Genomic DNA, 16952 nt, shown 5'->3' with positions numbered 1-16952 from the left:
CTGGACTCCTGTAGGGAGCCTTCCAAGTACAGCCTCCGAGACCCATAAGGCCAGCGGCTGTATCAGAGCAGGTTTGTTGGGGGTTCCGTGTGCTGCTCCAAGGGCCTTCCTTCCCGAGCCTAGGCGCCCATGCATGAAAGCAGACCGACTCCCTCTGACACGGGGTGTTGCACGATGAGGTCACAGCCTATGGCTCTGGGGCAAGAGTTTGGGCGTTTTTTTTGTGGGATCACAGGAAATGTCCCTGTTTGCATTTTATGATCACAGAGGCCAAAACAGAACCCTGGGGTCTTGTGGCTGGACGGGAATCTGCAGCGTATGGGGACCCCACTCCCTGGGAGCACAGGGGCCCCTGTGGGCGCCACACCGGCTCCCTCACCCAGGCAGGCGCGTCCTTCCTGCTGGACGGCTTGTGGCAAGTCCCCTCCTGACCTCCTCATGGTCTTCTCTTTGTGAGACCAGTGACCCCAGGTCCACGCAGCTCCCCTTTGCAGAGAGGTGCTCACGCCCGTGGTGCTGTGTCAAAGACTCGAGAAACCCTTTTGTTACAATGGTGCTAGGCCGTGGCCTGACGGGGGTGTCTGGGGCGTACACCGCAGTGTGCTGGGATCCACTCTCCCTCCCTCCAAGCAGTGAGACACCCGGTGCTACTGCACCCGTAACTGCTTCCCGCGGACGCCGGCAGCAGGGCTGCCCAGGGCGCTGGGCGTGCTCCCCCTCAGGGGCGCAGAGTGGGACCCGCCCGCTCACACCACCCCTGCCTTGCAGACCATCTACAACGCCATCACCCACGGCACCCCCTGCGTGGTCGTGGAGGGCTCGGGCCGCGTGGCCGACGTCATCGCCCAGGTGGCCAGCCTGCCCATCTCGGAGATCACCATCTCCCTGATCCAGCAGAAGCTGAGCGTGTTCTTCCAGGAGATGTTCGAGACCTTCACCGAGGGCAGCGTCGTCGAGTGGACCAAGAAGGTGAGGCAGACAGGCCGCCGCTCACCCACGTGTGGCCGCCCGACGCCGACAGCCTGGCGGGCAGGACCGGGACGTGCGACCTAAATGGAAACCCTGGCGGATCTGGGCAGGCGCGGAGGCAATTTGCGGAGGTTGGGGGCACAGGCAGGAAACCTCCTGGTGGGTGTAGGGGTGGGTTGGGCTGGGGCGGACACCACGGGGCTCAGTGAGGTTGTGAGAGCCTGCTGGATCGGAGGGCAGGGGACATAGGTGCTGGGGAGGGGGCAGTGGTCCTGAGAGCCCAGGGTGGGCCTCGCCCAGGTTCCAGCAGCTGTCAGGTGCTGGCAGCGGGTGGCAGGGTCCCGTCCAGCCTCACAGCCTTACAGGTGGATTAATGGGGGCGTGTGGGGAGGGCCTCAGAAGGGACCGTTGCCCTAGTCCAGAGGTTAGATTTGGGGTGGCCCCATGGGCTCTGCAGGGGCACCACAGCCCCCGCCGTGACCCCAGCCTCCAGAAGGGGTTGGTGTGTAGGGTCGGGGCTGAGCACTCCCCACCTTGCAAAGCACTCGCCTGGCTCTGAGAGCCCCTCCCTACCGCACCCTCCGGTTCTTGGTTCTGGCCACCTCTAAACCCCGCCCGCTTACGGTCACTGACCTCTGCTTCCCAGCAGGGCTCTTTGTGGGGGGACGGTTGCCTCTCCATCCTCCGTTTCCCCAACAATAAGCTGAGGGGAGCAAAGTAGTCCGTGTGTATGTTTCGTGCAGCTCCCGCACACGGTTCCGGTGGCTGGTGAGAGGTCAGGGCGGCTCTGCTGGGTGTGATTCGGATTCTGTGGGCAGTTGGTTCCACCCGCCGCTGACCGCAGGGCACAGCGCAGTTGACCAAGGCAGACGGCACACGGGACCACGGGGTGTCAGAGGACCTGCCACGGAACGTGGACCCTGGGTGGCTGACGGGGAAGCAGGGGTTCCATGCCCGGGTGATTTGGAGGCGGCATGGTGCCCTTGCTTTTGCTTGTGCTTTCTCACGGTCCCAGAGTGCTGTGTTTGGTACGGATGTCCCTTGAGGTTGCTTCTGTCTGAGAATAGCACGGCGTAGCCTTGAGCAGCAGGTCAGTTTGCAGCGGCAGCAGGTCTGGCTGTGAGCTCAGCTTGCACAATGCCAGGGCTGCCCTTCCCCCTCCTTGACGCCTCTGGGAGCTGCCAGGCCCCGGGGCTCTTCTCAGTTTGCTGATAAATGATTCGGGCAGTTCTCAGAACCGAAGCTAACATGCCGTTGTGGTGCAATTGCGCCAGCCTCCGCGAGGGGGCTGCTCGCCCCCATTCTCGCTCAGCACGGTGGCCCCGCTGCATGGTCACGGCCAGTTCCTTCCTGCAACAAACCTCCTCGCAGCGTGTCCACACTGCACAGGGGGCGGGGGGACCGCTGCCTCAGATTCTGCCGCCGGTGCACGGGCCCCCTCCAACAGGTCGCGGCCACTGCTGCGGCTCAGCTTTGCCACCCTGTCTGTGAAATAGGGACATGTGCACTTAAGCTCAGACGGTGAAACGAGGTCACCTCGGCCCCCGTGAGGTGCTCAGTGCACAAATGTACTAAAAATGGCAGTTACTTTATTACGTGAGTCAAGGGCTAGGTTAAACTCCGGAGAGGTCTGCTTTGCTGGTGGACGGGGTGGGGTTGGCGAGGAAGTCCAGGTTGTGTTTCCAGTTGCCATGAGAGCTGGCCCCTAGGGATGGGGAACTGTCGGGGTCTTAGAGATGGACATGTGACATATGAGGCCCCCCCCAGGTGTGGGCAGAGTCTGCACAAAGACATGGGCCATGTGGCCAGGCTGGGGTGGTGAGGGAAGGCCGCGGGCTGGGTGTGGCTGGCCTGGGGAGCCAGAGGGATAAGTCTGGGGCTCACTGTGGGAGCGGTGGGACCCTGTGGGAAGTGCATTTGTGGAGCGCCCACCCTGGCCACACGGTGCAGGGAGTTGGGGGAGGAGCAGCTGGCAGCAGGCACAGTTGCTAGGAGACGACTTGACTGACAGATGATAGGAGAGTGGGTGTGTGGATGGGTGGATGGACAGACAGACAGATGCACGGACAGATAGGTAAATGCAGGGATGGATGGATGGATGACAGGGAGACAGACAGACACCTATGTAGACAGGCAGACACATGGATGGGACAGACAGGTGGGTAGGCAGGTGGGTGGAAGGATGGATAGACAGAGGGATAGGCAGGTAGTCAGGTGGGTGGCGTTGGCCAGGGAGCCCAGGGTGTGTCTGCAGTTGCCAAGAAAGCTGGCTGCCGGGAATACGGAGCTGTCAGGGTCTCGGAGACAGGTGTGGCTCACGAGGATCCCCCAGGTGTGGGCAGAGTCTGCACAGAGACCCTCTGAGGAGCGGCCAGGGCACTTGCAGGAGGGCCAGGCGGAGAATGCTTGCACTAAGTCCCACCATTGTCAAGGCGAAGGTCCTTTACCCTCGGGTCGAGTTCCCCCGACAGACCACTCACAAACGTGGCATATTTGGTCCTCGTGCACCCTCACCGTCTGAGGCAGGCGGGACCCAGGCTCTGGCTCTGTCCAGGGCCTCAGTTCCAGGTGTCCTCAGAGGAGGCAGGGACTTCACTGGTTGCTGCATATCTGACTTGGAAGACGTTTGTTGCAGATCCAAGACATCGTCCGGAGGCGGCAGCTGCTGACCATCTTCCGGGAAGGCAAGGACGGGCAGCAGGACGTGGACGTGGCCATCCTGCAGGCCTTGCTGAAAGGTGAGGGCCGGGGAGAGCTGGGCAATGGAGGGGCAGACGCAGGCTTTCAGGACGCTGCGCCAAACGCTCCCCGTCGGTCGGACGCACTGGCAGGGGGAAGCTGGTGGGGGGTCCGCCTGTCACCTGAGGTTAGGAGCAGGAGCTGCTTTCTTTACCCTGTCTTCTTAGCTGGAGTCTGAGTGCAACCTGCGCTGATTTACACCTTTGTGGTCATCAGAACTTCTCATACAATTCAGGGTAGAGAGAACCATAGAAGTCACCTCTCCTGACTTCCCACTTTGTCCCACGTGTGGACTCCTTTGCCTCAGACGCGCGAAAGAGTCCACAGGTGGCGCAGACGCGCGGGAGCTGAGAGAATCTCCGGTGGGGATTGCTCTCTGGTTAACTTCTGCTCCGCGGTCCCCGTGGCTGGGGACTGTGCTCTGATGTCCGACTGCTCGTCCAGCGCAGAGCCACAGACAGACGTGGGCAGCCACTGCCCTCGCCCCTCCCGTCCTGCTGAGAACACTTCCAGGGGGTTCAAAGGGCTTGCGGCCTTCCCGTCCCCCTTCTTTTTTCTTTTTCCCTTTTGGAAGCTAGACGTTAAAGATTAGTACACGCAAAAATAACTGCATGTTCAGGGAAAATTACAAAGTGGCCACGCGGGCTCAGGGCCACTCCCGACTCTGACTTCCTGCGTCAGCGGGCGCTGAGGGGAAACGGCTCCGAGCCCCAGACCGAGACCCCCTGTGCGCGTTTTCACCTGCAGCCTCTCGGAGCCAAGATCACTTTGGCCACGAGAACTGGGACCACCAGCTGAAGCTGGCAGTGGCGTGGAACCGCGTGGACATCGCCCGCAGCGAGATCTTCACGGATGAGTGGCAGTGGAAGGTAAGTCTTCTTGGGGTGCCCTGTGGAGGGACTTGCTGGCCCATGTGCATCGTGCCACGGAAGCAAGGGCAGGCCTGGGGGTGGCCTTGGTCTCCATCCAGTCCCGCCCTCGGTGGCGGGCGCCCTGGGCAGGTTTCATCCTCCCAGCCTGGAGGCACCAGCAGCCTGGCCTGCGGGGTCTCCGAGATCCGGCTGACGTGAGGAGACGACCACGTGCAGTGATCGCCCCCACGATGCTCGCTCTCAGCCCTCAGATCTGCACCCCACGATGACCGCCGCCCTCATCTCCAACAAGCCTGAGTTCGTGAAGCTCTTCCTGGAGAACGGGGTGCGGCTGAAGGAGTTCGTGACCTGGGACACGCTGCTCTACCTGTACAAGAGCCTGGAGCCGTCCTGCCTGTTCCACAGCAAGCTGCAGAAGGTGCTGGCGGAGGAGCCCGAGCGCCCGGCCTGCGTGCAGATGCACCACGTGGCCCAGGTGCTGCGGGAGCTGCTGGGGGACTTCACGCAGCCGCTGTACCCGAGGCCCCGCCACAACGACCGGCCGCGGCTCTCGCTGCCTGTGCCTCACATCAAACTCAACGTGCGTGTGGGTAACGCGCCGGCCACCGGCCTGGGCTGCCGCTGTGCTCTTAGCGCTTTGCTTTTAAAATTAGCTTTGATTTACCAGACAAGGGACGTGCTCTGTCGTGGGCTGGCCGGGCTACTGTGGCCGCACTCACAGAGGGGCGGGGCTCACCCTGCAGAAACTGGTTCCCTAGCAGGTCCAGAGGCCGGAGTCTAGGGGAGGTGCCTACAGGGTGGTCTCTGGCGGGGGCTGTCTTCCTGGCGTGCGGACTGTGCCCTCTCGTGGTGTCTTCACAGGGAAGCGGGGGCTCTTGGTGTCTCCTCCTGTACTTACAAGGACACCGGTCCTTTGGGTCGGGGACCTGCCCTCTGACCTCAGTTAACCGTAATTAGCCCCCTTACAGACCCCGTCTCCAGATCTTACAGTCACGCGGGGGTTAGGGCTCCAGCGTATGAGTTTCGGTCCGTAACACTCCCCTTCTGAAAATTCCAAACGGCACAGAAGGTTACGCAGGAGAGCGCCCCCTGCCCTGGAGCCCCTCTCCCGCCGCGCGGGGTCCCTGCTCTTTGTGCGGTGGGGCCAGCAACACTCCGCGCATTTGTGGGACGCGCAGCCTGCACAGCAGCGCTGGGCCCTGATCCACTGGGCCTCCCGCGGGGTCTCACGTCCAGGATGGGGAGGGCGGCCTTTGTACACGTACACGTCGGGGGGATTCACCGCTCTGGTTCTTTGCGGTTTTATGCAACAAAGCGTAAGCGCTGAGTTTCGTCAGACGCCTTTGGAGAAGACCGAGCTGCTTGTCTTTTTTGATTTCTGAATTTGGCAAATTAATAGATTTCTTGGTGGTGAAACGTGTTTTTCTTCCTGTCTCGAGTCTGAGCTGGACTGCAGTGTGGTGTGTGTTTAACACGATGCTAGAGTCTGTTGACAACGTTTTTTGCCTCACAACATCTAAGGCTTGGATTGTTCTTTTTTCTGGGGGCTGCGTTTGTCAGGCTCCGGCATCTTACTTAGTTTCGTAAAAGCCATCGGGAGGCCCTCCCCGCTCTGGGGTAGGTTTTGTGGCTGATGTTAACCGGCCCTGACAAGCTGGCACATGCCCTGTGGCACCGTCCGCACCCACTGCTTTGACGTTTAATGGTTCTAATGACTTCCTCAGTTTCTTTCCTGGCTATTTCTCTGTTTAGCTTCTGTCTTGCTTCTAAGATCACAATTGGTTTTGGTTTCTTTCTGCTAGAAAGTTGCCCATTTCAACCTGTCCATTGTTCCTGGCGAGCCACGCCTGGCCCCTGAGATGGACATGGCCTCGGCCTGGTTTTTTGTCGTCACAGTTCTGCTCCGGGTGTTTGTTTAAGGCACCCAGGAGCAACGTGCTTAAGAAGGTCCAACACAGAAGCTCACGCTCATCTGCCTCTGTGGGTTAAGAAGATACACCAATTTCTTTGCAAAGATAAGCCTTCAGGACATTTCTAGAATCGCTTAGAGAAAGTGTGGTTTTGTCCTGTGTAACGTGGGACACGAGTTCTCCGCTTCTGGGAGTTGTCTCCCGACCGTCTGGGCTCGTGTTTCCCGGTTGGCCAGGGAGCCTGGGTGCCTGCACCCTCCTGCTGCCGCGTGGGCCTCGCGGCCAGGTCAGCAGGTCCGTCTCGGTGGCTTCTCTTAAGGAACACTATGTTAGGTTCCCCGAGGAGCTCACAGTCACAGATGTATTGAGAGACTGTTGTGTTAGGATTTCGCTTAACTGGAAGAGGCTTCGACGCCGTGGAAAAGACTAAGGAATCTTGAAGTGCCTGACATGTTCCAAGAGTCTAAAATGTTGGGAAAGAGTTCAATGGGTATTCCACTTTCTAGATGTTTCTAGATGTCTCCAGAACAATGGTTTTAAAAACTTGAGTGTGCACACGAGCGTTCTAGGGTGTTTGAAAGAGCAGGATGTGGGCTCAGTCTTCAGAGACGGTTCTGGGAAGGCGGTGGGGACTCCATGCCCAGCAGGCTCCCCGGGGATGTTGAGCCGGCCAGGCTGGCGCTGACTGACCTCTGCTCCCAGGTACAGGGAGTGAGCCTCCGGTCCCTCTACAAGCGCTCCTCAGGCCACATGACCTTCACCATGGACCCAGTCCGTGACCTTCTCATCTGGGCCATCGTCCAGAACCGTCGGGAGCTGGCAGGAATCATCTGGGCTCAGGTGAGAAGACCTGCTACTTGGCAGACATGGCCACATAGGGACAGTGGCTGACCGGGTGCGTGGCCGCAGCGCCTAAGGCCAAGAGCAAGCCCTGGCTGCGGAGCAAGGCAGTCGGCGTCCTCACCCCAGAAAGGACTCGGGTGCCCAGAGCAGGACGAGGAACTTAGCTCTAGGCAGGAAGGGATTCTTTTTAGAGAAAAGTTCTGCCAAACAAACTCCTCCCGTGCTGTGCGCAGGGCCCAGCTCTCCAGGCCCCCCGGGCCGGGTGGCACTGTGCTCGTGGCCCACACAGGCTCTGGTGGGCTGGTGATCGTGCCAGGCACGTTGTGTCTGTTAGGGGGACCTGGCCCATGGCCAGCACAGAGCCTGGGCCATCAGGAAGGGGCTGCGTGTTGGTTTGGGACAACTCAGATGGTTTATGCAGATGGGGACACCGAAGGCAATTTGTGTCCCGGACTGTCCTGGGTGGCCCACACTGTCCCAGGGCTGCGGTTTCTGTCCCCCTGGCTGTGTGTTGGGTCCCCAGGTGGGGCGGGGCCTCACTCTGGCTCCCGGCCCCAGAGCCAGGACTGCACGGCCGCGGCCCTGGCCTGCAGCAGGATCCTGAAGGAGCTGTCCAAGGAGGAGGAGGACACGGACACCTCTGAGGAGATGCTGGCGCTGGCGGACGAGTACGAACTCAGAGCCATCGGTGAGCCCCAGGGGCTGTGCCCTCACCCTGGGGTCCTTGGCCCCATGCCTGGGTATTTGGGGACATCGGCCCCCCATTTTCCCTGCCTCGCCCCGTGCCGTACCCGTGTCCCGGCGCTGCGGTCTGGAGGGGCTGCTCTCAGACCCTGTTCCGGGGCTTGGCCGTTGTCCCCTGCTGCTCTGACGTGGGCTTCCCCGCCTGCCAGGGGTCTTCACCGAGTGCTACCGCAAGGACGAGGAGAGGGCCCAGAAACTGCTCACCCGCGTGTCTGAGGCCTGGGGGAAGACCACCTGCCTGCAGCTGGCCCTGGAGGCCAAGGACATGAAGTTCGTGTCTCACGGGGGCATCCAGGTGACCTTCCGAGGGCTTCTGGAAACACCCCATTGGCAGCACGTTCACACACGCTTGGGGCCCAAGGGACCCACGGGCTCCAGCCTGGAAGGCTGTTCCCTCCCGTCTGCGGACGAGGACACCAGGCTGAGGAAAAGCAGGGCCTGCCCCACAGCGAGTGCCCTTGGGCACTGGGCTTCCCTGGAGCAGCCTCGTGCCGTCACCAGGCCCACCAGGCGCCCACCCCGTCCTGGCTGTGTGGGGCGCGGGAGGGTCTGTCCCGCTCTGTGGCCATTAGAGAGGCAGCTCGAGAGAGCCCGTGACTGCAGGGCCTGGGGACCCACAGACGTGGGTCCCGGAGCCCCAGGTGGGAGGAGGGGCGGGACTGGGCGTCCGCAGCCCCAGCCAGGGCCCTGCCTCTCCGCCGCCGCTCGGCTGTGAGACCGTGGCCGGCTCCGCCCACCTGGAGCCCTGAGCCCTCAGCTGAGAGAGGACAGGGCACCTTGGGGCTCAGGGTGTGTCACAGCTGTGAGCGTGGACGTCACTCTCGCTAGGGTCAGGCCGGACGGGTCCTGTCCTGAGACTGCCCCTCCGCAGGCCTTCCTGACCAAGGTGTGGTGGGGCCAGCTCTGCGTGGACAACGGGCTGTGGCGCGTGGCCCTCTGCATGCTGGTCTTCCCGCTGCTCTTCACCGGCCTCATCTCCTTCAGGTGCGCAGGGCGCGGGCGCGGGGTGCGGGAGTGGGCCCCCCGGGTCGGGACGGCCTCCAGACGTTCTCGCGGTTGTGCCGGGTCCTAGCGTGTAGACATGATGCGGGCGGGACGTGGAGCAGGGACCCCCGTGCTTGAAGTCCTGCCCCGCGAGTGCCCTCCCTGTGGGACCCGCTGTCATGGCCCCGCCATGCTAGTGACCCCGGTTTCCAGGCTCCACTGCCTGGGGACGGGGGGTGGAGCGCGTGGTCTCCCTGCTCCCACGGGGATGCAGACCTGAGCAGTCCGCGTGGGGGACGGTGGGCCTCGGCTGAGAGCCCCGGGGTCCCCGCGGGTGTGGAGCCTGTGTCGGGTGGTGTCCTCTTCGGTCGTGGCTGACTGCGACTGGAGACCCAGGCCTGGCCCGTGCCCCTCCTGCGCCTCTGCGGAAGCTGGCGGGGCCTGTGGTGGGGTCGGCTCTGTCCCACTGGGAGGTGCGCTGGGGCTCAGGCGCCTGGCAGTCAGGGCAGATCCAAGGCCCGGCCTGGGGGGCAGCTCCGAGCCCTTCTGCAACCCACAGGCCACGTTGCCGCTTCCTTCCTGCCCTTGTCTGCCAAGGTTACAGGTCTTAGCTGGTGTGAGCGCTCGGGGCATCCAGAGGGGAAACTGAGGCAGGGAGGAACAGCTTGCTTTTCTAGCACCGTCCTGAGGGCGGAAGAGCCACATCTGCTGACGGAGCTGCACTGCTGCCCTTCCCCCCGTCCTGGAACAAGGACAGTGAGGAGGCTCTGCCGTCCTGGCCAGCCCTGCCCCTCGTGAGGGACAGCGAGGAAGGCCTGTCCCCATTCCCAGGGGCCTGAGGGCCTACTCAGCACCACTTAGCACCGCAGGCGGGACCAGACCCCAGGCCAGGCTCAGAGCCACGGAGGTCACGCCGTGGGCAGGAAGTCAGGGGCTGTCTTTAGGTGCTCGCCTTGCTGGGCCTTCTGGTCCGGGCCCTGCTGTGGCCGTGTGCGGGGGTCCCCACTCCTCCCGTAACTGCCGTGGGGTCCTGGGCCCCCGAGCACATTCGCCCCCAACTCACATCCCCCTCAGGGGCGTGAGGGGTCCCCGGGTGGCCAGAGTCTGTGGGCTGCTAGGACCCCTGGCCCCCGAGGTCACCCTCCCCACCTGCCGCTGCGCAGGGAGAAGAGGCTGCAGGCGGTGCGTGGCCCGGCCCGCGCCCGCGCCTTCTTCAACGCGCCTGTGGTCATCTTCCACCTGAACATCCTGTCCTACTTCGCCTTCCTCTGCCTGTTCGCCTACGTGCTCATGGTGGACTTCCAGCCCACGCCGTCCTGGTGCGAGTGTGCCATCTACCTTTGGCTCTTCTCCCTGGTGTGCGAGGAGACGCGGCAGGTAGGACCCGCCCCGCTTCCCGGGGTCCTCGAGCCCCCATAGCCCCATGCCGGCCCCGGCCTCCCAGGGCACCCCAGCCCGGGGGCCACCTGCTCAGTCACTTTCCCTTGGTGGACCCTGGGCCAAGTGACCGTCCCCACCGAGCCTCACCCAGTGCCCTGCAAGCTGGGCAAGACCCCGAGGCGGGGCACTACCCTCGCCGACGGACGCCTTGCGGCCTGCAGCCCTCACTGCCCCGTCCACGCAGGCGAGCCCTCGCGCCCTGCTCCTCTGCTGTCCCTCCCAACCCCCTCGGGCCTTGAAACCCTGTCTGATCACCCTGTGACCTCGTGGACCTTAGGTGGGTGTGCCCCTCCTTCCCCCGGTAAGGGTAGTGCAAGCTATGGGCCCGGGATCATCTCAGGCCCAACAACAAGGCGGGACGCAGACTCGCCGAGAGCTGCGGCGCTCACAGTCACAGCTGATTAAGCAAAAGTCTCCGGATCGCGCCAGCCAAGGGGAGAGGCGCGGAGCCTCCAGGACGGTTTCAAACCCAGAGCTTCGGGTCCCCTCCGTGAGGAGGTGTGGACAGCACTCCCTCCTCCCAGCAACTGTGTGGAACAACACACTCGGGCCACTGCCCCCTGGGAGGCTCACCCAGGACTTGGGGCCCAGGGTTTTTATGGGGGGTCAACCACAGAGGTGTGGCTGACCCCCATCCCCAGCCCCTCCATGGTTGAGCCCACACTGCCCAAGGCTGCCACCCTACGCCACACTGCTGGGCTGCCTGGTGTGGCCCAGGCCCCACCCTACGCCACACTGCGGGGCTGCCTGGCGTGGCCCAGGCCCCCAGGTAAACAAAGATACTCCCATCAGACAGGACTTCCCCAGAACTCAGAGGTCCCCTCCCAGAGGTTGGGACAAGGCCAAACCACTCTTTGGGCAAGGTTAATCCCTTGCTGTGTGTGGTCCCCACCGTGTTCCCATGGGGCCAGCACCTGGTGGCAGCCAGTGAAATGGATGATTGGGGCCCGCAGGGCTGCGGTGGGGCGGGTCTGCTCACTGGGATACGGCCCGGGCTTAGACCCACCTCTGCTCTCTGAACTCGGTAGACCACCAGGCCCCAGATAGAAAGCCAGCTCACACTGTGTGCACACCTGCCTGTTGGGGGGACCCTGGGGAGGAAGTACAGGGCCAGGGCTGGGTGTCTGGGAGAGATGCCATGGCCCTGGCTCTGCTGGCCTCGCCATGCTCCCTTCTGCCACATGGCTTCTGTAGCCAGACCCTGTCCACGTGCACCCGCCCCAAGCCCCAGTCTCATGGGTGGCAGCCCTAGAACAAAGAGGGCACCCCTTCTCCCCAGGCCAGGGAAGGGACCTGGTTGGTCCTGCTGGGTCACCTGACCCACGCACCCAGGTGCTGGGGCCAGGGACTTGGTACTGTGGGAGGGTGTGGGGCCTCCTGCCAGGCTGGCCATGGGGGTCTCACATGGCCCTTACCAGGCCTTTGCCCTCCTTTTGGGGCCGCTTCAGGAAGCAGCGTGGTTCCCTGTGAGAAAAAAGCTCCTTGTGGGGGGTGGCTGGTGCTTGTCAGTGAGCAGGGGGCTTCTCCAGCACACACAGCTGCTCATCCAGGGGCCTGGCGGGAGCTGCTGCCCAGCTCTGCTCAGCGTTGGCCCTCCCATCCTCCGCCCTCCCTCCCTAACCGAGCTCCCTCCATACGGAGCCAGCAGTGTACTGGCTGGCCATGGTGACAGTGACGATAGTGAATATGTTAGTGATAATGATGACAATGGTGATGGTGATGATAGTGATGGTGGTGATGATGGTGATGGTGATGATTGTGATAGTGATGGTGATGATAGTAATGGAGATCATGATAGTGATGGTGATGGTAATAGTGATGGTGATAATGGTGATGGTGGTGATGGTGGTGGTGATGACGGTGATGGTGGTATTGGTGGTGGTTATGGTGATGGTGGTGGTGATGATGGTCATGGTGGTGATGGTGATGGTGGTGATAGTGGTGGTGGTGATGGTGATGGTGGTATTGGTGGTGGTGATGATGGTGATGGTGGTGGTGGTGGTGGATGGTGGTGATGGTGGTATTGGTGGTGGTGATGGTGGTGGTGGTGGTGGTGATGGTGGTGGTGATGGTGGTGATGTGATGGTGATGGTGGTGGTGGTGGTGATGGTGATGGTGGTGATGGTGGTGATGATGGTGATGGTGGTGGTGGTGATGATGGTGATGGTGGTGATGGTGGTGATGGTGGTGATGGTGATGATGGTGTTGGTGATGGTGATGATGGTGGTGATGATGGTGATGGTGATGGTGACGATAGTGGTGGTGATGGTGGTGGTGATGGTGGTGATAGTGATAGTAATAGTGATGGTGATAGTGGTGATGATGGTGGTGATGGTGGGGGTGATGGTGGTGATGGTGATAGTGATGGTGATAGTGACAGCAATGATAGTAATGGAGATCATGATAGTGATGGTGATGGTAATAGTGGTGGTGATAGTGGGGATGTGATGATGGTGATGGTGATGGTGACGATAGTGATAACGTTAATGATAGTGATATAATAAACATGATCATAATGATGATGGTGACATGCTAATGGTGATAGTAGTGATAGTGTTAATGATAATGATGGTGATAATGACATCAGTGACAGTGACAATGGCAGTGACTGGGAGAGCAGTAATGAATACTATGATGATGATGGCACGTCTGCCTCCCCATGCGCCCTCTACCCAGTAGCTCTTCTATGACCCTGACGAGTGCGGGCTGATGAAGAAGGCGGCCTTGTACTTCAGCGACTTCTGGAACAAGCTGGATGTCGGCGCCATCCTGCTCTTCATAGCAGGGCTGACCTGCAGGTCGGTGGATGTCCCCTGGCCCCAGCCTGGGCGAGACTCACCTCCTTGCTGGACCCCAGAGTGTCGCCCGCCCAGTGGGGCAGGATGCAGCCATCCTGCTTGCCTGCCCTTGGGTTGCTGCAGGAGAGGGGAGCATGGCAGAGCTCCCTGCAAACTGGGGTTGCTGCACGCACGAGGGACTGCCAGTGGCTGTCGCTGGAACTGTCCCAGCTCTGCAGACACGGCTGCTGCTTCTCTCCCTCTGCCTCCCTCCCGCGGGGTCACGTCACTGCCCATTAGGGCCTCATGTATCTGCGAGGCCACGGCCCCCTTCCTCCACGAGGCAAGAGGGACCTGGCCAAGCCTGCATGTTTCCCAGGTGTCCCACAGCCTGGGCACCCTGCGGGGCTGGCCTTCTGGGCGTTTCTGGAGAGAAGCCAGGGGCTCTGCCCCTTGACCTCACACCCCGCTTTCCACACATTGGGCCCGGGCTCCTCCAGAGCCCTCTCCTCCGTGGGCCACACCTGGGCTGGGGCCGGCAGGTGGGGACAGCTCTGGGCCACTGCGGCCATGCGGGCAGAGAACTGAGGCGGGGCTGGTTCTGCCGCTTGCAGGCTCATCCCAGCAACACTGTACGCTGGGCGTGTCGTCCTGTCTCTGGATTTCATCATGTTCTGCCTCCGGCTGATGCACATCTTCACCGTCAGTAAGACACTGGGGCCCAAGATAATCATCGTGAAGCGCATGGTAAGGGGCTGCGGCCGGGGAGGGCGCTGCCGTGCTGCGAACCAGCGACCAGCGTGCATGAGCTTGCTCCTGCATTCTCAGTGCTGTCCCATCGATCCGTATTTCTGTCCTTGTGCTGTTGCAAGGGAGGCCGACCAGGGCTTCAACACATGTAGGTCCCCATGTCCCCGCTTTGCCCCTGGGCTCCCACCTTTGGGTGCCTTTCTCACACCTTTGCCGGTGCGTTGCCTCTTCCAGGAAGCCCTCCCTGATCTCCGCAGCTCATTTCTGATCTCTGATTCCACCCCCGGGTGCCCAGCACAAAGGTTTGGTTCCCTGAGGAGGTCATAGCAGCAGCTCCAGGGCTGCTCCCGAGGAGCTCACTGCTTCCTGAGTGGCGGTGGCTTCTCCGTCGTTGCCAGGTGTGGCAGGCAGAGCCCACCTCTGTGCAGGGAGAGTGTTGGGGGTGGGGGAGGGTGCAGCTCTGGTGTCTCACTGTCTCTGCAGATGAAGGACGTCTTCTTCTTCCTCTTCCTGTTGGCGGTGTGGGTGGTGTCCTTCGGGGTGGCCAAGCAAGCCATTCTCATCCACAACGAGAGCCGGGTGGACTGGATCTTCCGCGGGGTCGTCTACCACTCCTACCTCACCATCTTCGGGCAGATCCCGGCCTACATCGACGGTAGGAGCCCAGGGCAGCGGGAGAGCGGGAAGGGGGAAAGCGACCCAAGGCTGTGTCACTTTGGTCACTGCGGCTCTGGGGGTTCTTCCAGCTCACAGGACAGCGGTGGGGCTGGAGCAGTTCCCGCTGCTCAGCATGTCCCTGGGGGCACTGGCGCCCGCAACAGAAAGCGGAAGGTGCCTTGCCCAGCTGGGGTCGGGGGTGTCGGGCGGGGTGGGGCTGGGCTGTCCCACGCTGAGGTCGGGGTGGGCCGAGGGGTGATCTGGGGCACCGGGGCATCGCTGACAGCCCCCCAACCTTAAATGCCACCCCATTTCCCCTCTCCCCCTCCCCAGTCAGAAATAACTTCCTCCTCCTGTGGATGAACGCTTTTTATAAACGGAATTTTTTAAACAGCTCCATTGAGATACAATCACGCGCCATAAAGTTCACCTGAGTAAAGTGTGCGCTCAGTGGTTTTAGTGTATCTGCAGAATGTGCTTTCATAACTTTTGCATCGCCCTGAAGAGACACTCTGTGCCCATTAGCAGTCCCTCCGCACCCCACGGACAACTACTCATCTGCTTCCGACGTCGTAGATTTGCCTTTTCTGGGCTTTTCACATTAAGTGGTAGCGTAATACGGAGTGTTCTGTGTCTGGCTTCCTTCGCGCGACACTGTGCCTTGAAGGTTCCTCACACTGTGCGTGTGTCGGCGTTTAATTCCCTCTCGTGGCTGAACAGTGTCTGTTGTGTGGGCGCAGCACGTTCCGCCGATCCGCCCCTCGCTGTGAGCACTGGGTGGTCTCCACCTCCGAATGTGATGAGCAGGCTGCACGCACGGTTATCTGTGAGTTTCCGTGTGGGTGCGTGTTTGCATGTCTCTCAGACAGACCCCGAGGGGTGGGATTGCTGGGTCCTAGGATATCGGTTATTCAGTGTGAAATGTCCGATTTCCTTAAGTGCTAAGTTGCTATCTCTGACATTTCACTTTGACACTTCTTGTTCTATTTTTATCGTGAAGGCACATCCTCATCTTTCAAACACACGGTTTGGCTCGTGATTATCTTTCACATTTAGTTTAGAGCAATTTTTGTGAAACCATGGATAAGTCAAAAATTCGTGTTATTTGCAAATATGAGTTCTGTTGTGGAACCAATGAAATATCAACCGAGTGTTTGGGAAGGATGCGAGTAATGAACGCACAGTACGTCAGTGGTTTGAGAAGTTCCATTCTATGATTTTAATCTTGAAAATGAGCCACCTGGGCGACCTGAGACCAAGGTGGATAATGATGAGCTGAAAGCTGTAGTGGAAGCGAATCCATCTCAACCTCCACATGAATGAGCAGCAAGGTTTGACGTTACTATTCCAACAATGTTGGACCATTTGAAACAAGGGGGCAAGGTAAAGAAGCTGGATAGATGGGTTCCACGTGAATTAAATGAGCACCAGAAGAGAAATGTCTCAAAGCTTGCCTTTGTTTGCTGTTACGACATAAAGGTGACCATTTCTACACTGTATTGTTATGTGTGATGAAAAATGGATTCTTTTTGACAATCTCAAGCATTTGGCACAGTGGTTGGATAAAGATGAAGTGCTGAAACACAGTCCAAAACTGAATATTCATCAAAAAAACATAATGGCGTGTGTCTGGTGGTCCAGCGCTGGTATCATCCACTACAGCTTGTTCAGTCAATGACAGCAGATGTCTTCTGCAACCAATTGGATGAAATGATGAGGATGCTGGTGATTAAGCAGCTGAGATTGGTAAATAGAGACAGGCCAATCCTCCAGCAAGACAAAGGTCAACCACACGCCACACAAACAACGCTGCTCAAACTACAGCAGCTGAACTTGGAAACTCTCTGTCATCCACCGTATTCACCAGACCTTGCACCAACTGACTACTGCTTCTTCCAGGCTTTGGACCACTTCTTGCAAGGAAAACTATTCAATTCTCAACGAGCTGTGGAAAACGCCTTTCACGATTTCATTGCCACTCGCTTTCCAGGCTTCTTTGCTGCTGGTATAAACAAGCTACCGTTAAGATTTTTATTATGTAGAACTACATTATTCATTGTTATTAATGACAATCACTTTAACTAGTAAAAACGTAGATTGTTTATAGCTTTAAAAAAAAATAAGGTGGCAAAACTGTGTCAATAGTTCAGGCACATACTTTGATTACTTGTACTGCTTCTCGTTTGAGATATAATAAACTAAACTTTTGATTTGAAATTGGACATGTCATATTTAATGACCTAATAACTCTAGGTTTAAATTTTTGA

The 16952-nt window shown here is 59.8% G+C and overlaps 1 protein-coding gene across 1 annotated transcript in view; it reads left to right on the top strand.

The window, feature by feature from the left end:
* TRPM2 (transient receptor potential cation channel, subfamily M, member 2) overlaps nt 1–16952 on the top strand; it is a 63770-nt gene that overhangs the window by 13879 nt on the left and 32939 nt on the right. Inside the window, exons 8-19 of the mRNA XM_012661543.1 lie at nt 769–969; nt 3605–3707; nt 4456–4577; nt 4825–5160; nt 7193–7330; nt 7892–8021; nt 8227–8372; nt 8949–9061; nt 10225–10438; nt 13181–13299; nt 13893–14025; nt 14512–14683. Of these exons, the coding sequence (XP_012516997.1) occupies nt 769–969; nt 3605–3707; nt 4456–4577; nt 4825–5160; nt 7193–7330; nt 7892–8021; nt 8227–8372; nt 8949–9061; nt 10225–10438; nt 13181–13299; nt 13893–14025; nt 14512–14683 (1927 nt within the window). The remainder of the gene's footprint in view (nt 1–768; nt 970–3604; nt 3708–4455; nt 4578–4824; nt 5161–7192; nt 7331–7891; nt 8022–8226; nt 8373–8948; nt 9062–10224; nt 10439–13180; nt 13300–13892; nt 14026–14511; nt 14684–16952) is intronic.

This window comes from Propithecus coquereli, unplaced genomic scaffold, assembly GCF_000956105.1.
Source record: "Propithecus coquereli isolate 6110/MARCELLA unplaced genomic scaffold, Pcoq_1.0 Scaffold717, whole genome shotgun sequence".
Taxonomy (NCBI): Eukaryota; Metazoa; Chordata; class Mammalia; order Primates; family Indriidae; genus Propithecus; species Propithecus coquereli.
The sequence above is the reverse complement of the archived record's forward strand: the minus strand, read 5'-3'. Positions and strand labels throughout refer to the sequence as shown.